The sequence below is a fragment of the Peromyscus maniculatus genome, chromosome 3, assembly GCF_049852395.1.
Source record: "Peromyscus maniculatus bairdii isolate BWxNUB_F1_BW_parent chromosome 3, HU_Pman_BW_mat_3.1, whole genome shotgun sequence".
In the NCBI taxonomy this organism is placed as follows: domain Eukaryota; kingdom Metazoa; phylum Chordata; class Mammalia; order Rodentia; family Cricetidae; genus Peromyscus; species Peromyscus maniculatus.
This window is the reverse complement of record NC_134854.1, coordinates 20,764,713-20,785,567: the sequence shown is the minus strand read 5'-3', so window position 1 is coordinate 20,785,567 and position 20,855 is coordinate 20,764,713. Positions and strand designations below refer to the sequence as shown.

At 40.2% G+C, this 20,855-nt stretch overlaps 1 protein-coding gene across 1 annotated transcript; it reads right to left on the bottom strand.

Annotated features, from left to right (window-relative positions):
* Window positions 1–897: 897 nt before the first annotated feature.
* Pdk4 (pyruvate dehydrogenase kinase 4) lies at window positions 898–12,840 on the bottom strand. The gene is made up of 11 exons (XM_006986873.4): window positions 12,511–12,840; window positions 11,444–11,585; window positions 9,983–10,054; window positions 9,138–9,322; window positions 8,899–8,985; window positions 8,379–8,456; window positions 6,517–6,593; window positions 4,792–4,890; window positions 4,496–4,606; window positions 4,093–4,206; window positions 898–3,006 (listed from the first exon to the last, which is right to left on the bottom strand). The coding sequence occupies exons 1-11, from the start codon at window positions 12,638–12,640 to the stop codon at window positions 2,863–2,865; spliced, it is 1,239 nt and encodes a 412-aa protein (XP_006986935.1). The 5' UTR covers window positions 12,641–12,840; the 3' UTR covers window positions 898–2,862.
* Between the last annotated feature and the right edge of the window lie 8,015 nt (window positions 12,841–20,855).

The window sequence follows — 20,855 nt, the reverse complement described above, 5'->3', positions numbered from 1 at the left end:
TCCTACCCATCTGGAACTATAAACTCCAAATAAATTCTTCCATCTATATTTCCTTGATCATTGTGTTTTTATCACAGCAATAGAAAAATACCTTATGCACCATGTAAAAGGATGGGAGCAAAGCTGGTTGTCTAAAGGCACAGAAGGATTGAATTAATAAAAAAGGCTCCAAACAGCAAAGATGACATCAGCCATGATTTAACTTAGTGATTCCTTTGTTTATTATTACTTTTTTGTTTATGTGTTGGCCATGCACATGTTTTTATGTGTCCATGCAGTAGTGTGCACATGTTTTTATGTGTCCATGCAGTAGTGTACATGTGAAGGTCAGAAGATAATTCAAGGGATTTGTTCTCTCCTACTGTGTGGACTCTAGAGACTGAACTCAGCATTGGTGGAAGTTACTTCTACCCATCAATCTGACTTGTTGGCCTAAATAGAAATTTAGTAATTTCTGTTTTATTTCTAAAGTTATTATCATGTAGGTTCTTAAACAAAAGTTATTTGGGAATTTAAATGATCTAGGTTATTATTTTGATTTTCCACAGTGTATACGTAGATACCACACTAAGTAAAATTAGCAAAATGAACACAAGAATTGTAGGAAACATATACATTACCAAAATGGTTACTGAATAAATATTTGTAGGTAAATGTGTCTTAGTACTGTATGTTCATTGAACATATACAAACAAGAAAAAAAAAACATATTTTCTGAACTACTATAAAACACTTGTTTTAAAATTAGGATTTTAAAGTTGCTTTTAATACTTTTCAAAACCTATGCCAAATGTATAGATGAGTTATATATAAATATAAAGTGAGGAATCCCTTTAATTGAAATCATTCATTATACCTTGAGATTATTCAAGAAAATAATTTTTATAAGACCACACATCATTATTACAATAAAAATATTTATTATAAAATTATCACATTTTTTGGCATATAACCTAAAGATAAAAATGTAATCCACACATTAATAAGTTAAGTGGGCCTGGGCATTCATATCTATCCACTAGAGTCTAAAGTCTCCCATGGGTTTACAAATAACAGGGAAGACTGTTTCAATTTAATTTACACAGTTGATGCTGCTGAGCTCCTAAAGATTTTCTTTACTATTTTAAACATAGGTCACAGTGTTTGGGTTATTTAACCAAATGCCTTAGTTCTTTGGTAAACACAAGTATTTATATGCGCAAAGGTACAGCTGAAATTTCAATAAAAAAAAAACAACAACAATAATACAACAGGTAGGCTAAATGCTAGCCTTTTTGTGTGATCAATTGAGGCAGGAATCACAGTCCTACCATCAAAGTCACTGACCAGGACTCTAAAGATAAAATCTGAAATTCAAAACATACAGTTGTGGCTTCTGCAGCCATAGCCAGAAGCAGCTCAGTACTAGGTCAGCATGAAATGAAATACCAATTTCGAATTCCCTGTCCCACAGGACTCGTGATTTTACAACTCAGAAAAAGATTCAGTGGTAATTTGACACAAATGAATTTATTGTCTCACAAAGCCCCTGTCTTGTAAGAGTAAGACCCATTTAGGAAGCTAAACTGCTTTCCAAGACACCAGTTTATCCTTCTCCCTACCTAGGAAAAACACAGGAGATTCTTTGGAGGAGCCCGTGGGGACAATAGGAAAATGCCTTCCTCTGCTTCCTTCCTTCCCTCTGTCCAACCCTTCCCTTGTTCATTGTTTTTTCCTTTCTTTTCTTGGATATGCAGATCATCCATACCTGCCAATTTAATCCTTCACTCTCCTGGGCACCACGCACAGCACAGCTTTTAGTAGATAGTTCTCAATGTCTCCATGATTCACAAGTGACATAATCCTGGTATGAGAACTTTTTGCTTCCAGACTACTCCATTAAAAAACCAAAGCCAAAACCAAAAACTCCAAGAAGGATTTAAATTTTAACACTCTCAAGCCCATTGGCAACTAGAAATTTGAACAAATTTGTTAATATTGGAATGTAGGGAATATAATTAAAATATAAATGCAAATATTTTTGAGCCTAGATAGTATATGTTCTTAGATTCTTTACCACTTCCAGTTAGAGAACATCCATTCCTTCCCAGTTAAGTTCTTAATATGTGATTTCTTTCTCTAATATGGGTTTTTCCATATATACTCTTTGGATCACTTTGACAATTTATCTCCCTTTCCAACCCAACTTCCATGATTCAGTGCATATTTAACAATTCACCCAAGTCTAGGCAATGGCCAAAAAGCACCGGCTTATGGGGTGCAGCCCAAACAAGAAAGGCTGCCTGATACTGGAGCTGTCTTGCCAAAGAAGCTTTCTTCCAAGTTTGTGCATAGGCCGCAATGCCTAGGCTGCAGCTCAATGCAAAGTGCTTTGGCATCTTCCATCCTGTTCTTTCTAGAGCATATCAACACCCATAAAATGCACATTTACATAATTTCTAGTAACACTCTAATCTTTGTGTGGCAGGAAAACACCAATGTCTCAATAATTGATGTTCACTGAACACCAATGTACTTGGATGGCAACAAGAATTCTAAGCCATCTACCTGCTGAAATTGCAAACCTCAAATCCCGTTCTTGTTGAGAAAGAGATGTAACTCAGAAATGTAACTTCAGTATTTGCAATAATCATGAGTCATTCTGCATTGCCACATGAGGAGTAAGTAGGTCACCTGCTGTCTACTGGAGTCCGGCCGGCCCTGACCTCTCCCAGGTCACACAACCGAGCTCTATCCCTCATTGGATCAATGTCTGTCCTAGCATTTGTTTTTGCTTTTGTTTGGCGGAGACAAGAGTCCACACACACTACAGCACTGCCATAGACCCACTTTGATCCCAAAAAGTGTCCCACGTGTTTCTCTTCACACTGCCACCTTTTCCTTCGCCATATTTTTTGGTTCCCTGCTTGGGATGCACCAGTCATCAGCTTCTGAGCTCATCTGATAGTGTTTGAAGGCTGACTTGTTAAAGACGGGGAGTTTTTCCACGGACTCAGAAGATAAAGCCTAAGAGGAGAGTAGACAAAATATCAATTAGAGAAATTATGCATGTCTACTTTATTATTCAAAATACATTTGGAGGTCTGATTTAAATATTTAAATACTCTCGTTTAATTGACTTTGTAGTAAAAATATGCCAAATCCATGGTGTTGCAGGTATTTTACAAAATAAGACTAAAAAACTATCATCTTTATTCCATAGCAGCTTAAAGGAGATGTGGGATTGGAAATTTGGGCACAGATTTTGTGTTCACTACTTCCACATGATTTTGGGGGATCTTTGATGTAATGGAGTTGAAGGAGAAAGCAATTTTTCCCAGTGAGAAACCTGTGTATCTCTAATGGAGACCTAAGACGATACTATTCATCTATTAAAAGGTGCTTTCCCTCCAGCTGGAACATTTTTGCCGATTTCACGAAAGAATACATAAGTAACTGTTTCAGACAGACAAAGAGTACTTCAGCACGTAACGCCAATGAACAAGATGGAAGCCTCGATACTCGACGTTGCAGTTCCTACCATCCGTAAATAAATCTTCAGTTGAAATAGTTGGCAAATGACAAACGGAACTGGGAAGGAGATCTTAACCAACACATGTAGGCTTTCTCTGGGACAGAAAAACATGTACCCAGTTTTGAAATTCAAACAGGAAGTGCCTGGCACCCCACTGACAGGTCATCAGCAATCTCTTTCCTGGGTTTTAAATAGGGTCAGCTTAAGGTGACCGAGGTCTTGATTTTGATTGTTTTAGTCTGAAACATCGATAGCACGGATTACCCACAAGGCTGAGTAACACAGAACTCTAGCTACCCTCACAGATGTCAAGAGAAGTTGTCTGGAAAAGGCTCACACCAGTGTGCTGCCACTCTGAGGCTTCATCTATGTCTGAATCTCTTGAGGCAGGTAGCATGGCTGAGCTTTCTCTTGGGTAAGCTGCATGTTAAGTGTGCACACGCCAAAAAGGAAACTTTAGTAACGGCTGTTACTGAGATGAATTCAGTTTGAGGAGTTCTCAGAGGACTGGAGAACTCAGAGAAATAACCGAAGCCATAAATTTAAGAAGGTGGTTTTCTACCAAGTTCAGAGCATACCTTTAAGTAGATGATGGCGTCTGTCCCATAGCCTGACATAGAGTAGAGATTCAGGTCTCCTTGAAAATACTTGGCATAGAGACGAGAAATTGGCAAGCCATAACCAAAACCAGCCTGGAGGCAGAAGATCAAGTGTTAATAAAACAGTAGGCACGCCCACTGGAATATAAAATTGGGATGAGCTAGTATCCTCGCTCAAACTCATGTTTAAGAGCCAAAATAAACACTTTCTCCCAAACAGAGGTCCTTAGGATCTTCACTCTAAGGTTAGGTAGCTTGGTCATAGTTCTCATATCCCTGAATGCCTATTTAAGGAGATTGACTAACTTGCCTAAATACTTTCCTATCATTCTCACCCCACATTTAGAACTAGGTGGCTGGGATGACTTCAGCCATATCATACCAGAGGGGCATTCCGTGAATTGTCCATCACAGGTGTTGGTGCAGTGGAGTACGTGTAACTGAAGAGGCGGTCAGTGATCCTCAGAGGAACGCCGCCTCCTCGGTCCGAAATCTGAAACAGGCAAGCAAATCCGTCAGTGCTGTTCTTTAGCAGCAGTCGGCACTTGTCCATAGAAAAAGGTCTTCCTTTCCTTTAAAAGCCGCCTGGCACACATGACTTAATGGAAAACCATATTATTATAGGTCCCCTTTAGTTCTCTCTAGACAGAACCCAAAAGAGAAGCAGGGAGTGGTTACCTTGATTGTGAGGTCTTCTTTCCCCAAGACGACAGTTGCCTCGACCGGTGTCAGGGAAGGGCGATTTTCCTGATGCTCAACTGTGGCCCTCATAGCATTCTAAAGACAATAAAACCACAAGAATTCAATGGGGGAAGAAGGAGAGACAATAAATAACCGGTTTTATGTTGAAAATAAAAGCAGCAGAGGGTAATTCAAAGTTCCTATTTCTTAAGTGAGTGATAAAACATCTCTGTAAATATAGCCGTTTATGAATGTGTCATGTAGAATGTATAATGAAAAATCTTCATTTACCATGTAATATAGCTCCTGGGAGTAATGCCTAATGGAAAAACAATTCTGCTAGCTGTCAAGTTCTTATTTGTAAGCTTAATTTAAATGTAGAAATTGGTTTTTATAGGCCATTTCCTAGTGCTCTATTTTTCTGTCTTTCCATTACATTTTATATCCAACACCAAAGACTATTACATAAGGAATGAACAGTGAATCGTTGAACCAATTTATTGGCTTTTATAAAACTTGCTGGAAAAAAAGGTTGTTACTATTTAAAAGGACAGTCAATAATTCTAAATTAAATTTCTATTTGCATTTGAATATCATTTTAACTTTCACAAGTGATGGCAGACTAACTCTCTGAGTTAGAGCATTCAATTAAAAGTAAATTAAATCGATGAAGAAGGATCACGTGTACTTTAATACAGAATCAACTAACACATGCTTCCCAGGGAAATGCCCTGTAGGTAAAGTCTCACTTTATTAGACTATTTTCCTTTCTGATTATCCTTTGGTATCTCTATATAATACCAGATATTCACTGAAGTGAAGTAAAAATAGATCAGTTGTTCATAGTTTAATCAATACATCATCTCAAAACATTAGACTAAGTTAGGAAACAGTACATTCTGGTGTTACGTTAGTATTAGAGGCAGATTTTACTTTTTAAAGAAGATTTCCTCCTCCTGTCAATCTATAAAATCATCGTGAAGAATATCACAAACTTCAAGTGATTCTTATTTTTCTGGTTTCAGTTCAAAATATTAGTATGATCTTAGGATGCATCAAAGGATTTGCTATCAGTGTTTAGTTACCAAGACTAGAGACATTTAATTCTTCAGTGCACTAGAAGTGCAAATTCTTGGACCCACAGATTCTAAACATTTCTATGCACCTGTCTTATCAAGGCCTGTAGATGGTTATGACACACACTGTTTGAGAATCAGGGTCCTGCAGGCTGGGTAGAAAGTATGGGCAGTGGATAACCATCATGTCCTTAGAAATCCAGAATAGTGGACACCACTCCAGACCTGCATCAGAATTTTTCATTTTAATGCAGCCTACACATGATTCATATTCATGCCATGGGATTGGCTGTTCTAGTTTCAGAATGTGGCCCACCTACAGGACCTATACCTTCGAGTCTACAACTGGAGAGTCTATGGTATGGAGGCTGCAAGACTTCATTCTCTAATGCATTCATCCCACGACCTCCTTTAAAAAAGTAAATGACTAGTGTTTTGCTACACATCTGAAGAAGTGATGGGGGCCATCTTCTCCACTCTTCAGTACTGAGATGAGCCATATTGTGTATTTTCAAGTACATTGTTTACTGTGGTCTCTGTGAACTATCTCACCAAAGTATCCTTAGGGGAATATACAGAGGCTCTTATTTAATGGGAAATGATAAAGCTGTAAGGATAGACCCATTACTGCTGTGAAATATCATACCTTGAATAGTTCAAAGAGCATATGATGCAGGTGAGAAGGAACATACACGATGTGAATTGGTTGACCCAGAAGTTTTCCTAGAAACAAATTCAACTCATTAGAACTGAGAAACAAATATTTGGCTGAAATGAACCTCTGTGTATGTTTGGTTAATGTTTTAGTTACAGACAAGCTTTGGATAAGTGCCATTTTCCCCACCTGCAAATTGTGACTTAGAACATTCACTTTTAAATAGTAAAGACAGCTGGCTTATTTTCAAAATGCTGTTCCAGCTGCTACCTAGTATTCAAGATTAATGCTTGCATTTCTCTGCAAATGTAGTCGTAGTTGACTGAAGTGTGAGGCAGTAGTATAAATAAAGTTACATAGACTTCTACTTTCGACATGTTTGAACTATACAATTTTAGTGTTAAAATGAAATGCATTTGAAGGTAGAAGGAATAGCTATGCTTATAACATTAAAATTAATGGTAGTTATATTTTTCATATTTTAATGCATATTAAATTACAAGATCTTTTTATCACCCAAAAAATTAAATCTTAGAGGCTAAGTGTGTTTAAGCTTCACCAACAGGCTAAAGAAAACAGAAATAAAAACCTCATGATACTGTTCGAGAAGAAAAATAGAAGTATTCTTTGATGTCCCAGGCCTGGGAAAAGTCTGAATGAGTAAACACAAGGAAGGTCTGGCACAATCCTGCCTTTGTTTTGTCCAACAGTGCAAGCAGTTTATCTGCAAGTATAATGCAATGCTGCCTACTCTGAGTTAGTTTGTCATTACGACCCCCCTGGTTTTCTCTTAGTGTTCACTCACATTTCAATGTCCTCGGTCTATGAGTTAGGCCACTAATAAATGTTACTGTATAAACATTACTTGGAAAAACATAAACTTAGAGTGGAAAGGGAAGATCATTCCAATTTAACTCTGCCTTGATCTGAGAAGCTACTCTCTTCTGCAATAGAAGAGAGTAATATAAAAATCAGCCCTGTTATCGTTCATGCAATCACTTCCACGTGTGAAGACCCTATCTCACCAGATAGCATAGACTTCAAATTTTGAAGTATATTCCATTTCCAAATAGAAAACATTTTTAAAATTGTGGTAAGAACAATCAATGTGAGTTCAAGTATATTTGAAAACTTCTTATGTGTATAATACAATACTGTTAACTTTCTCCAGAATGTATTCATCTTACACAACTGAAACTTTATACCTGTTCAAAAGCAAACCTTTATCTCTTCCCCCTGAGCCTTTCACAAGCACCGCTGTAATCTCCACTTGTGTGACTGTGACCAACCTGGGTTTCCATCTCACATGACTGGAATCGTGCAATATCTGCCATTCTGTGTCTATCTTACTCCCTTTAGCACAATTTATAAAGTATTTTTGTTCCCTGGTCCTGTAAATAACTTTTTGAGAAGGATAGCTCCACTGACAATATTTTCTATACTTCAGATATCCTCATTCTTCATATTCCACTTTTGATTTAATTTTTGAGTCTCATATATGTTTAGCTGGCCTGGAGCTTGAGATGTAGGAAGGACTTGAACTCCTCCACTTCTCGAGAGCTGCAGCTGCAGGCACCATGCCTGGGATTATCTTACATATTTATAGTAAGCAGTCTTTTCCTGACCTAAGATGTTAGAGTCTAGGTACATCTCTGTTCAAATGGCTGTTAGCAAGTAATATGCACAGTTGAAGCTTTGCAGCTGCTTAAAAAAACAAAATAAAACTTCTTTTTACAAATTCTAAGCAAGCTCAGGAGAATAAAAAGAACACAAAATCTGCTTTATATTTACAAAAGAAAAAACAGTAATACTAAATTTTGCATCAGTTTACTTGTATCTTGCAGCTAGCTTACCATTTACTTGTGTGAGCTTTAATTCTGGTGATGTCAGATAATACTGATCGCAGAGCATCTTGGCACACTCAAAGGCATCTGGAATAGAAATTTTTCATAACAATGAAATAAATTTATTCCAAGTACACTTGTCAAGTGATATTCAATGTGTTTACCACCCTTAATCTAAAATTCTATTCACTGGAGAATTGGTTTATGTGTATGAAAAATGTCTTTTTAATACTTTATTAAAACAGTATTTTATTGGAGTTGTACCAATAGCAATATGTGCACTTCAGAAATCAAACACAATATATAAGAATATGGCACATGGACTACTTATGTTTAAATTTTTTATGATACTATAAATGAGTGTTTACACTCCTGACACTCAAAAGCAAGAGACCTTGTTGCCAGAATTCATAAGGCATAAACAGAAGATGGTGAACACAAATTCATTTACAGAATAACCAACATTACAGATTTGCCAACCATGTATTATACATTTTCAATAAGAGAAATACAGAAGTCTAGAAATTACCTTGGACCACTGCTACCACATCACAGTTTGGGTCGATGCTTCCAATGTGGCTTGGGTTTCCTGTCTTTGAGTCACTGAATATGAGGACTGTTAAAAAATGAAAACAAAAGCATGGTATGAGAAACAGGGCAGTGATTAGAACCGCCATGAAGAAAGGCTGTGGGTCTCAGTTATGGGCACAGCCTCAGCATGGCTTGTATGCAGCACCCTCCAGACCGACTGTTAAAAAGGCCACTTACTGTGCTGGTTCATCAGCATCCTCGTAGAAATGCGGTTCATATAAAACCGGTCCAAAAAATACTGAAGATTTTGGTTGGTAACTGGGTCAACTGTACAGGTGTCTTTATACTCAAGGATCCCTTGAGCCATCGTAGGGACCACATTATGATGTCTGTTTCGAACTTTGATGAGTGTGTCTACAAAGCTGAGCCAGAACATTTATGGTTAGTGGACATTAACGAAGTTTCCCATGTGTCTCTTCCTTAAGTTACTTAAGAGAAAACTAAAGCTCTTTTTGCAGCCCCAGCCCCAGAACAGATGATTATAAAATGCTGGGTGAAGCTTCTTCCAGACTTTTACTACACCTTCTTCTTCTGTAGCAGAAGAGGCAGTTTCATGAGAGGGTTTGTGTTTCTGGATTCCATGTAAAAATAATTAAAATCAAAGACAATTCTACCACGCCATCATGGAAAATAAAACCCTTGAAGTTTCTTGGCATATTTTTTAAAAGATAGCTATTTAGCTAGTTAGAAATTGTCATGCAAAAAGAAAATAGGAAATAACCAAAAAGTCCATTAAAATTATGTTACAGTAAACTTTCTTTCAAATACAGTCTTTGGACTAAATTTAAAGTAAATATGGAATTTCTTGGAAAGCAAAAACTGTAAGTTTTTATATTTGTTGACATGTAGCATTAATTTCAGCTCTATATTTCTTCACTTCTAAAACCACCAAGCCAAAATTTGTAAGGACTAGCAATTTACTGTGAAAGATTGAACTTTTTAATTTAAGCTGAAAAAGATCTGTGAGGTGTGTCCGGAAGGACTCAGATGTGTAAACATGAATTCTCACAAGGAAAGCTTACTCGGCTAGAGCTTTCTGGTCTTCTGGGCTCTTCTCATGGAACTCCACCAAGTCCATCAGGCTCTGGATGTACCTGTTAGGGGAGAAGCTTTGAAATGAATGTCAGATGCAAATAAACAGTTACAAATAAAATGCATTTTGAAACCACTGGAAAAAGAAGAGGAACCACTCTGTTTAAAACTGAAACTTTCCTTCAGGATGTTTGGGAAAGAACGTGTTAAGATATGGTCTACAGAGCAGGATCCAGGACAGGCTCCAAAGCTACAGAGAAACCCTGTCTCAAAAAACCAAAAAAAAAAAAAAAAAAAAAAAGGATATATTTTTTTTAAAGCTGCAATTTTCTACCCTCTACTTTCCTGGCCACTTTGGTTGGCAGATGTTTTCATTTCTTCTACTAAAAACCCTCATAACCAACTTTTAAGAAAATGCTTCTTATTTTTTCAGACTGTCCTCTCCAGGAGAGCCAGAGTCTTGACAATGAACATATGGACTGCACATATGTTTCAGACTGTAAAGACCATATCATATTTCTTCAGTCACTGGATGGAATGCTGGGCAGTCAATAGACTAGGGCAGGGCTTCTTGTCTACCACTATCTATAGCACAGATCTGCCCTCGAAAACTCTGCTTGCTAGGCATCAGTATTCTTAGTTTAAAGACAAAATCATAGGAACTGGCATTAAATACTGGTCATGTGCTTTGTGTGTATTAGTTTAAGTCTTTAAAAAATAAACTACTTCATTTAGTTATAGGCAACAACTCTTGTAACAATGGGTGGGGTAGCTGAGGTAAGAGAAGGTTTAAGACACTCACTAAGACACCAAGGGAGCTGCAGAGGCAGAATTTGAACCCAAGGCTCACTTTGCTAGTTGCCGATGAAGAACAAGAGACTCTCTCTAAACAGCAGACATCCTGATCTATTTCTAGGTAATGGATTGCTTGTGCAACTTTAGATTCCATCCTCTATTATGTAAAGCACAAAATAAAAACTACATATATTGCTTATTTTTCAAATTTATCCCATAAGTCAAAATTACAATTGTAATGCAAGTTGGGTATGTGGTACATGCTTATAAACCCAGCAGCTGGGAGGTGAAAGCAAGTAGAGAGGACGTCAAGGTCATCCAAAGCTATATAAAGAGTTCCAGGAAGCCTGTGGTATGTGAGATCCTGTCTTGAAAAACAAACAGCAAGGGAAAAAAAAATCAAAAACAGAAATAAAAGCACAACCCCATCATCAAAATAAAGGGGCTTGATTTTTTTTAGGAGATTACAAAAGTCTATTCATATATTTATATCTATCCTAATGATAACCTGCCCTAAGTTAATACAAATTTATTTCGAACTTTCAAAACTCTTCTGTTAAGACAACCTGTTGTCTGAGTATGATGTTAACACTGCATAAGAAGTGGTACTCAGGTAACTTCTAAAGCCAGAGACTTCAAAACAGTGTGCTCCTTACCAGCTCTTCACCAGCTGCACGGAGGGGGTATTCACCAACCGGTCAGGGAGGATGTCAATTTCCTTCAAGATATTGGCTAGTCTCACGGGCAATTCTTGCCGCAGAAAAGAAAAAGAAGTTCTTTCACAGGCATTTTCTGAACCTGCAATGGATAAAACATGTTCAGTTGGGTTGGGGGGGGGATAGAAAATAAATAACCAATATAAAGGAGATTGAAAAATGATATCTTAACCACAGTTAGGTTAGTGTTTACAAATACTTTGGGAATAGATAACTTCAGTATATTTTTCTTTCTATTTTTCCCCCTTTTCCTTCTTTTAAGAATGACCAATATAGGGGAATTACTGTTTATTTTCTTGCCAAAAAGAATTTACTCTGGAGAAGTCAGACCACTTTCTAGTTGTTTCTATCCACATGAGCAGGGACAGCCTGTACCACAAACTCAACAACACTGTCTAACGAGCATGGACTAGACAGGGACTGGGTAGGAGACAAAGGAGTTTCCAGACTAGCAGTAAACAATACCCCATCAACGTATTGAAATGTTCCTATGGCATTGCTGCAGACAGGGATTAAACCAGTTTTTATTTTAGTAGTACTGTAAACATTTGTAAAACAAGGCAAAATGGTAAAGATGTTTGTTAGGCATGCTAAGAGGTAGATGGGGTTGATGTGTGTGGGGGTATGGGTTAAATCTATCAATCTGAGGTGTTTATGTTATTAGGAAGTTGTATATTGGGAAGAAGGAAGGAAGTTTCAAGTACATTATTAAAATGGTGGCTGAAAGCAAACCCATATATATGTATACATTTCAACTCATAAAGATCTAGACAGCAAGAAGAGGAACGTGGAGTCGAAGCTGAGTAGGGTTACAAATGAGCTACACTTGTAGTACAAACTGTCAGAAAGTAGCCAGACTTGGACACTGCAAGGTGCACAGCCTTTTGAGGCTCCCGAGCTTCTCGGCCAAGTGGACCTCAGTTGTCCTAGTCCTGAGCTCAGCCCTTCTTATCCTGGAGCCTCCCCGGCCTCAGCACCACCCTCCTGGGCCCCACGTCTCCTCTCACCGAAGTCCAGCAGCTGCTTCATGGACAGCGGGGACGGGCTGTAGCGGGAGAACAGCTCGACCTCCCTGGGGACCAGGCCGGCGCTGCCCAGCGAGCTGGCGCTGCGCATCACGAAGCGGGCCGCCTTCATCCTGACGCCCACCTAGGCTGCGGGTGGCTGGGACACGTTGGTGAGCAAGGCTGCGGGGCAGGAGCGCTGTGGGGCGGGAGCAGCTGCGCTGTGGGCTCAGGGTCCCGGTGCTCCAGGCTGGGTGACTGGCTGACTCTCAGGTCTTCCCACCTCCCGCCGTCTTTTATTTACCTCCCACCCCCCTCCGCCCTCCCCACCTCAAATCCAGCCGGGAGGAGTCACTGGGACTCTGAACTTGGGGCCACACCAATCAGCTCAGAGGAAGAACTTTGGGCCCCGCCCCTTGGCCACGGTCACCAGAAAGGCCTGGCCCGGTGACCCTAGAGCGGCGCAGCTCGGGTGCCCTGGGCTGCCAGGGGCAAGGGTGGGAGGGAGCCCAAGGAGGGGGGCACAGCCGGCATCTGGGACGAGTGGGGTGACGTGGGCTCGAGGTTGCCCCCCTGGGACAGGTCCCAGGTCGCCAGGGGCTTCAGGCCCGCCCAGACTCGTCCTTGTTTACAACTCCGGAGCCGTCTCAATGTCATGCATTCCTCGCCAGAAACTGTTTCCAAGAATCTCGGCTCTGAGAGTCTATTGGTGCTTGCTCAGAGCGGGACTTTTACAGTAGCCAGTCATCTGCTTAGCAGAGGATGGGCTTCCCTGCTATTGGACCGCGAAAGGAATGGCCACACTATACTTTGCCCCACTTTCTTCTTAGCAAACAGTCCGCCGCTGCAAGTTTAGAAACTACTCTAAATAGGTTTATTATTCTTGGCAGTTGCGGGGAGGCCCGATCGTTTCTCTCATGTAACACTTTCTGCATGTTAGTTAAATGCAAAATAAAAAAGGACTGGCTGCCGTTTGACTGACTCTGTTTTCCTCCCGTCAGAGAATTTTTTCACCCGCTCTTTGACTGAGGCATTTTGGTCTGCTCTCGAAGCGCCCCCCCCCCCCCCCCGACTCCAAAAGCTTTTTCTTCATTGTTTGGCTACCCTGCTTCCAAATGCGGCCCTTGTCACTAGCAGTCATTGTAGCATATTGCAGTTGTTTGGCTCTTTGGCATCTGTCCCTGACAGAGATTTGGGCTCTGTCTAATGCTCAGTGCGTCCTACCCCACTTTACTGCTCAATATTTGCGCAGCTAATGGCTGCTGTTGAAACATATTAGCCTGTCATAGAAGTCTCCCCTAACCTCTTCCGCCCTTCCATCGGCTCTGAATGGACAGCAGACTGAAGCCAGTATTTGGGGAAGCTGGTAACGACTTAGTTACAAAGCTGGAATCGGAACTAAAGAGGGGACAAGGGACGTTTGTTTTCAAAGGTCCGGGTTAGCCTTTGACCCTTGCATTTAAGCAGAATGGGGTGTTCTGGAAATCATGGGTGACCCTAGGGCGTTCTCACTCTTTGCATTTTTGTCTATGAGATCTTACCTAGTCACAGGACTGATTTCCAATTTCTGCCTCCAGTGTAAACTCAGCCCCTGGAGTCAGACTCCAGTCTTCTACTGCTTATTTGATGTCTCCATTCACATGTCTAGCATCAATTTTTATCTTCTCAAGTCCATCACCATTCCTGGGGATCTGATCTGGTCCTGACAAACTCCGTGTTAACTTGTGTGACATGGTTAGAGACAGCACACTGGCTTGCCTCCCATCTCCCATCTCTGTCTATCTATCACCTATAGATCCTAGCATTTATGCTTGCCCTTTCACCCAGGCCCTTTGCTAGATCTATGGAAAAAAAAAAACCTGTGAAGACATTCAACATTCATATTTCTCTGGTAATTAGGGTATGGCATGGGTTCTTAAAGACACTGAGAAATAATTTGGAGATGAATGAAAAGACATCAGCAACTGTACTTTGGTGGGAAAAAAAAAAGAAAAAATGGCCAAACTAAATGTAACTTAAAGCACCTCAGCGTCAGCACTTATGCTAAAGGATTCTAGGCAACACTGAGCTTGCATATAAACATCCCCAGAACTCACCAGAATCCTACTTAATCTGGAGCTCTGGCAATCAAAGATGTGTCTAGTAGGTCAAAAATGAAACAAGACTCTTTGATGAAGCAAGTGAACGTAAGGTAAAGGGTTCCTTTTCATCCTGCACTACATCCCATGAAATGAAAGTACACACTCCCATTTCTTTTCATCTATGAGATAAGGCATAAGCAAAACTTCATACTATAAAGGACAATATTTTAATCTGGAGAGGCAAGGAAACTGTGTATGATACGTAGGTCTCATTTAGAAAGTAAGTCCCATTCTTTCCAGCTCATTGTGTGCTCAGCCTTACTTACCCTGTGGTGTTGTGAGGTGATTAAGGATCAGGTGGAGTCATATGATGCCCGCAGAGACGGCTAAAGGCTAAGTGTGAACCGAGGTCACCAAAATTTTGTCGCCATGCTATCCCATCCAATATTTACCAGGTTGCTCTCAACACACTGCATTCTTTTCTGCCATTCCTGTGTGATGGTAACTGTTGTTATTATTGGCAACACTGGTGGTAGCTGAGCCGGAAGGGTCAGGTCAGGTTTTCACCTAGTTGGCAAATGTGCCATGTAATATCGTGAATAGAGAGTGGTCTGGGATCTCTATGCTCAGATGGACTACAAATTTTGGAGGGAATTCAGTTGAGACAAAGGTGAGACACAAAAATTATTTGGGAAACATGGAGGTGAACCAATTCATGTGTTCATTTGAGTAAACATAAAGCATAAGAAATTGACCATCTGAGTCACTGCTGGGAAGGGGGAAACCATGCCACCTCTTTATGGAACCTGCTGGATACAACATCCCAGGGTCAAATGTAGGATTCTGTATAGTATTAGCTGTACTTTCACCTACATTAAATTGTTCTGCATTCTTTGTCTGACAAAACTCTAATAATACAATGCGGTTAGGGGAGCTTTGAGAATGTAAGTTCCAGTTTGACCAAAGGTTTGGGAGGGTCAAATTGATAAAATGGATCAAAATCCTTAAAGAGAAGCCTGTTAACTTTTTCCTCATTCTAGGGGCATAATCCAAGGAAGCAATGAACACACACACACACACACACACACACACACACACACACACACACACACACACCAAGAAATCCAAATCCATAATGGAAAAGTTAGCAGATTGATCATAGAATACTTATAGTTAAAAGATGACCGGCAAATTTGAAGAAAATATTTACAAAATATGTAACAGATAAATGGTGATTTCAAAAACAGCTCTTTCATTAGGATAAAAACAGTCATGGTTGTGGACTTGGATAGGGAACTAGTCACTACTAAAGCAAATGGACACTGAGTCTTTCCATTAAGTTAGATTAAGAGATATAAAGGAAATGCACATGAAGAACATATGAGCTGGAGTGGCCTTGGACTGGTGGTCATGGACAGTCTCCTGGAGAGAACGATGAGTGAGGTAGAGTAGCTTTCTGTTGGGCATGCCTGAGAATGCTAGTGAAAGCATATTGGGGTAGATAATTGGGTAGACCAGGGCCTAATATTTCTTCCAGTTCTGATCACTCAGAAGACAATAGGCCTAGGAGCTCAATTAGGTGTCTTGGTGGCTGCAACGTCACCTACTGTTAAGTGCCTCAGACTTACAGTGGATGACCGAAATCAATGGTCATTTATTTTTAAATTTATGAGACTGTCATTTAATCCACAGCGTAAAAGCTAAAACTAAAGGTATTATGGCAACAATCTAGAAGGACGACTCAATCAATGTGCCATAGGCTCTGGAGAGGCCCATGGTGCCAGGCAGCAGCAATGCTGTTGAGGCCAAGGACATCTGCAGGGAGAGCTAAGTTGGTGATCAGGGACTTCAGTCTCTTAGAACTGGTATTTAGGATGATCTTAGAAGGATGAGTAAGACTGGCAAACGACTGGCAGGTAATGAGGAAGGATGTTTGAGTCTTGATAAACCACAGGTACTGAAGCGGCAGACACACGAGAGAATTAATGGCTAGGTTAGTCTGCCTATTGCCTAGAGCATCCTGAGGGAAGAGGGGATGGGAGGTTGTGCTGCTTGCTCAGATTTATTAGCAACAATTAAATTCCATTAAACTTTATTGCGGACTTACTGTGTAACAGGTACCAAGACAGATGCTAGAGCCATAAAGATAAAAATTGGACAGTTAATGCCAACTAGGATGGTAGAAAGATATGTGAGTAATCTTGACAAAAAATGTCACCAGTTATGTGTGAATGTGGAGCAAGCAGTCAGGGAAGACATCCTTGGGGGAGGCAACATACCATGTGTGTTTTAATGCCTCATATACAGGCAAGGGAAAGGGTATTGGAGTAGAGAGGAGGAAGACTAAGGGGAAGCCTCTGTGTTTGTAGGATCTCTGCACTTCATCAAAGACCAGAATGTAGTTTACTTAGTTTATTAAAGTTCTCTTGTGTTCTCAGTCTGTGCTACTGGGAGGGAGTGATTTCATCACTGAAAGCAAGACCGTTGGTAGAGTCAAGCAGATGGGCTGGGCTGACTGGAGGACAGCTCAAGTGATGAGCGTGTTTGGGAATGTGTTTGTTAATGAGAAACCGTGGGAGAGTCCTAACTACCAGTGAAGGGAAGATGAGGACTCAGAGGTCACCCAGCCACTGCTGAAAAGTGACGTGGTTGTGGGTTCCATTCCCAGAATCGTCACTCAGAGCTTTCTGGGTCAGGCTTTTGTCTCATTCTCAACTTTCTGACACACATTTAGACTCCAGTGCTTCACAACACAAAAAGGCCAATGCATTCTTCTTTTTGCCCTCGTGACTCCAAACCAATCAGAAAAGGAAAGAAAGAAAGAAAGAAAGAAAGAAAGAAAGAAAGAAAGAAAGAAAGAAAGAAAGAAAGAGAAAGAAAGAAAGATAGAGAGAGAAAGAAAGAAAGGAAGGAAGGAAGGAAGGAAGAAAGAAAGAAAGAAAGAAAGAAAGAAAGAAAGAAAGAAAGAAAGAAAGAAAGAAAGAAAGAAAGAAAGAAAAAGGATCCTGAGGCTCTTGACATATCTGTAGTTAGACAAGAAAAATGTTTGCATCTTCCTAACTTATTATTTTTCTCCCAAGAGTTTTTCAATTACATTTGATTTTTGCTTTTATGTAACAATGAGGGAAGGCGAGCACCAGAAATGAAAAATTAACCAAAGAAGAAAAATAAATGTATAGTAAGCAAACAGAAACCTGCTCAAAGATAAAAGATTTTAATGCATAATTTTTCTACCATTAGATTGGCAAATAAACAAAGGGGGCTGATGGAATCAGCTGGCAAGGCTTTGGCTAGGTGAGCACTATTTGATGTTTGTATTGGTGTAAAAACGGCCATTAGTTGAGCTAATGGAAAGCATAGTAATGATTATCCTGATTATCCTTTTAATTCCAGCGGTCTACCCCTCAGCTTTAAGTGCAGAGGACTTGAAGATTAATGTATAAAATAACCCATTGTAGCATTACCTGCAACAACAAAAATCTCAGAACCTGCCTACTTTGCTGAAATGAAATGCAGCCAATGTAGTTTGTGAGGTAAAACTTTGCAGCAGCCCTGGAGGTCTGCCACTCAAACCTTGTTTCTATGAAAAGCTTACTGTTAGTTTTGGGCCATGGGATTAGCTGATAGCCCCTGAGCTATAACACCCTGAGGACCTTTACAAGATGTGAATTGAACAGTGACCTTTCCAAAGATCTCCAAATGCCCATATGCCCATCCCAGGTCTGCTGATGCCCATCAAAGCCTATCCTGCTCAATTCTGCTTACCATGCCTCCTTTCCTGTCTCAGGAATCAGGTATGTGTTATACTTAGGAATTCCCCTACTCTTCTCTGCTTCCTCCCTAAGGGGAAATGAGATCACAATGCCTTTCACCCAGGTAGGAGATGGAGCCAACACTTCCCACAGGAGTCCCACACTTGGCAGGGAGAGATTATTTCCCAGGGCACCAAGGGGTGTGTGTGTGTGTGTGTGTGTGTGTGTGTGTGTATGTGTATTAGAGATTTGCATGCTTGGCAGCCAGAGTTCAGAGTAATCCTATACTGGGACTTTGGTTTGTGGAGTTTGAGCTATTCAAACAGGAAAGGACAAGTTTAAGCCCTACACTTCCCTTGCTAAATCAATACAATGAAATAGAGCCTCTTGGAGGAGTTTGTGGGGGTATCATCCATACTTAGGGAAGCTGGTATCATATTTCTAATCACATTTTCATGCATATGTATTCATGTATGGAAATCGGTGGTCCTTTGAGGATGAACTGTATATGATCAAAAGCCTTGGTCATAGCAACCCTCCCTGCTCCTGCAGAGGAGCAGAAGCTCTGTACAGGAAACAGTTCTAACCAGAGCAGAGCTGGCTTTGCCATTATGGGAAACAGTACGCAGATTTCTTGAAAGCTTGAAAGAGAAATACATATTTGTTGGGATCGGGCTCCTGGAGGTAGGTGTGGTCTCAGAGAAGAAGGCACGTTAGTGTGTGAGAGACATTTGCATTCCCAGATGTTGTAGCACTTTTCACAAGCAAGAAGACGTGAAAACACTGAAGTGGCTACCAAAGGGTGAGGAGAAAAAAAATAATATGTCACAGGTGCACAATGGGGTACTGTTCAAATGTAAAAATTAAGGGATTCCTGTCATTTGTGATAACCCAAAAGGCACTGAGTTTGGTGAAAAAGTTAGCATAGAACACAAATACTGTGTGATCTTGCTTATGTGCAAAATCTGGAAAACTGAACCCATCAAAACAGAGTAAAATGATGGGTACCAGAGGCTCAGAGAGTGGAGACTAAGAAGATATTGGTCAAACCCCACAGAACTTCAGTATTGCATGTTCAAAAGATCTCTTTATAGCATGGTAACTATTGTAAATATGGGGATGCATGTATATTTGAAAAGAGTACAGTAGATTCTGTGTTCTTATCATAAAAAATTGTATGTACAGTAATATATTAGTTCATTTCATTCAGCTGTTCCACAATGTATCACAACATTGTGGGCATACCATACATTGATACAACTTTTGGAAATTAGAGAATTTTTAAAAAAGGAATAGATTTGGTGTTAAATATAAAAAATTATGGCTCCCGGTTCATGTTTTTAAGGTACCAACTTGGTGAGCTGATGCTACTGTTTCTAGTGACCTTTTTCCTGCAGAGCCTGACACACTTGACTTTTCATACCAAGAATGGACACAGACTCGTGCTATCTACATGTATCAGCTGAGAAAAAAAAGCACATTTCAAATTGACATATATGTAGATAGTGTAATTTGACTTTTATTTAAAAAAGAGAAAAATATTGTGTACGTAAATGTGAATTGAACTGAGCACAGTGTCTCAGAAGGAGCCACAATGATCAAGGTATTGCCACAAAATGCATGAGGAATTTTCACTTCCTGCTTTACAACTCCTCCTTCTATTCTCCATGGTCTTACTTCAGGGCATAGGACATTAAAGCCAGCAACAATCCTTCGTAAGGGAACAGTGTGTAAGACAGACCAACCGAGGACTTTTTTCCCTCAGGATCTTATAGGATGCACCAACAATGACTTGAGGCAACTAGGCATGTGGCACCTACTATTGCCAATGGCCAGTGCTTGTTCTGGTAGTCCTCTGTGACAATGTTGCCATTATTCAGAGGGCTGGGTAGGTAAGGAGAGTATCGTTTTTAGAAATAAATGACAACGTGGTGAGTGATGATGGTCCCACTCTATGGTATGCTGACTCAATACCAGTGTGCTTGAAGGCAGAACTGGGGTTAGAAACACAACCTTACATAACTCCAAAGATCAAGTATACAACCATGTGTTCATACAATCAGTTTTTCCAACAATCTGATCCCAGTAACTTTGACCCCTACTACATTTCTGTCACCCATTTCATGGCCATGTTACACACCACTGGTATGGTGTGAACGTGCTTCCCCAAATTCCATGCTGAAAACCACCAAGGTGATGTTAGGATGTGGGGTCTTAGAGAAAACTGTTGCCTCGAGTCTCTGCTCTCTCAAATGGATTATTTATGTGTATAAAGGCTGTAGCTTAAGCGTAAGTAAGCTCTTGCTGTTCTTCGGCTCTTGCACCATGTGAGGAAGGGCCCCTCTTTGCAAGGGCTAAGGCATTTTGTTTTCTTGCGATCTTACCGGATGCACCAACAGGAACTTTAGGCATGTGGTGTCTACTATTGCTAATGGCCGGTGCTTGTTCGGTGGTTCTCTGGTGGACCAGGCATTCCCTTGAGAGCAAAGAGCAGCTTTCAACAGAAAACAAACTT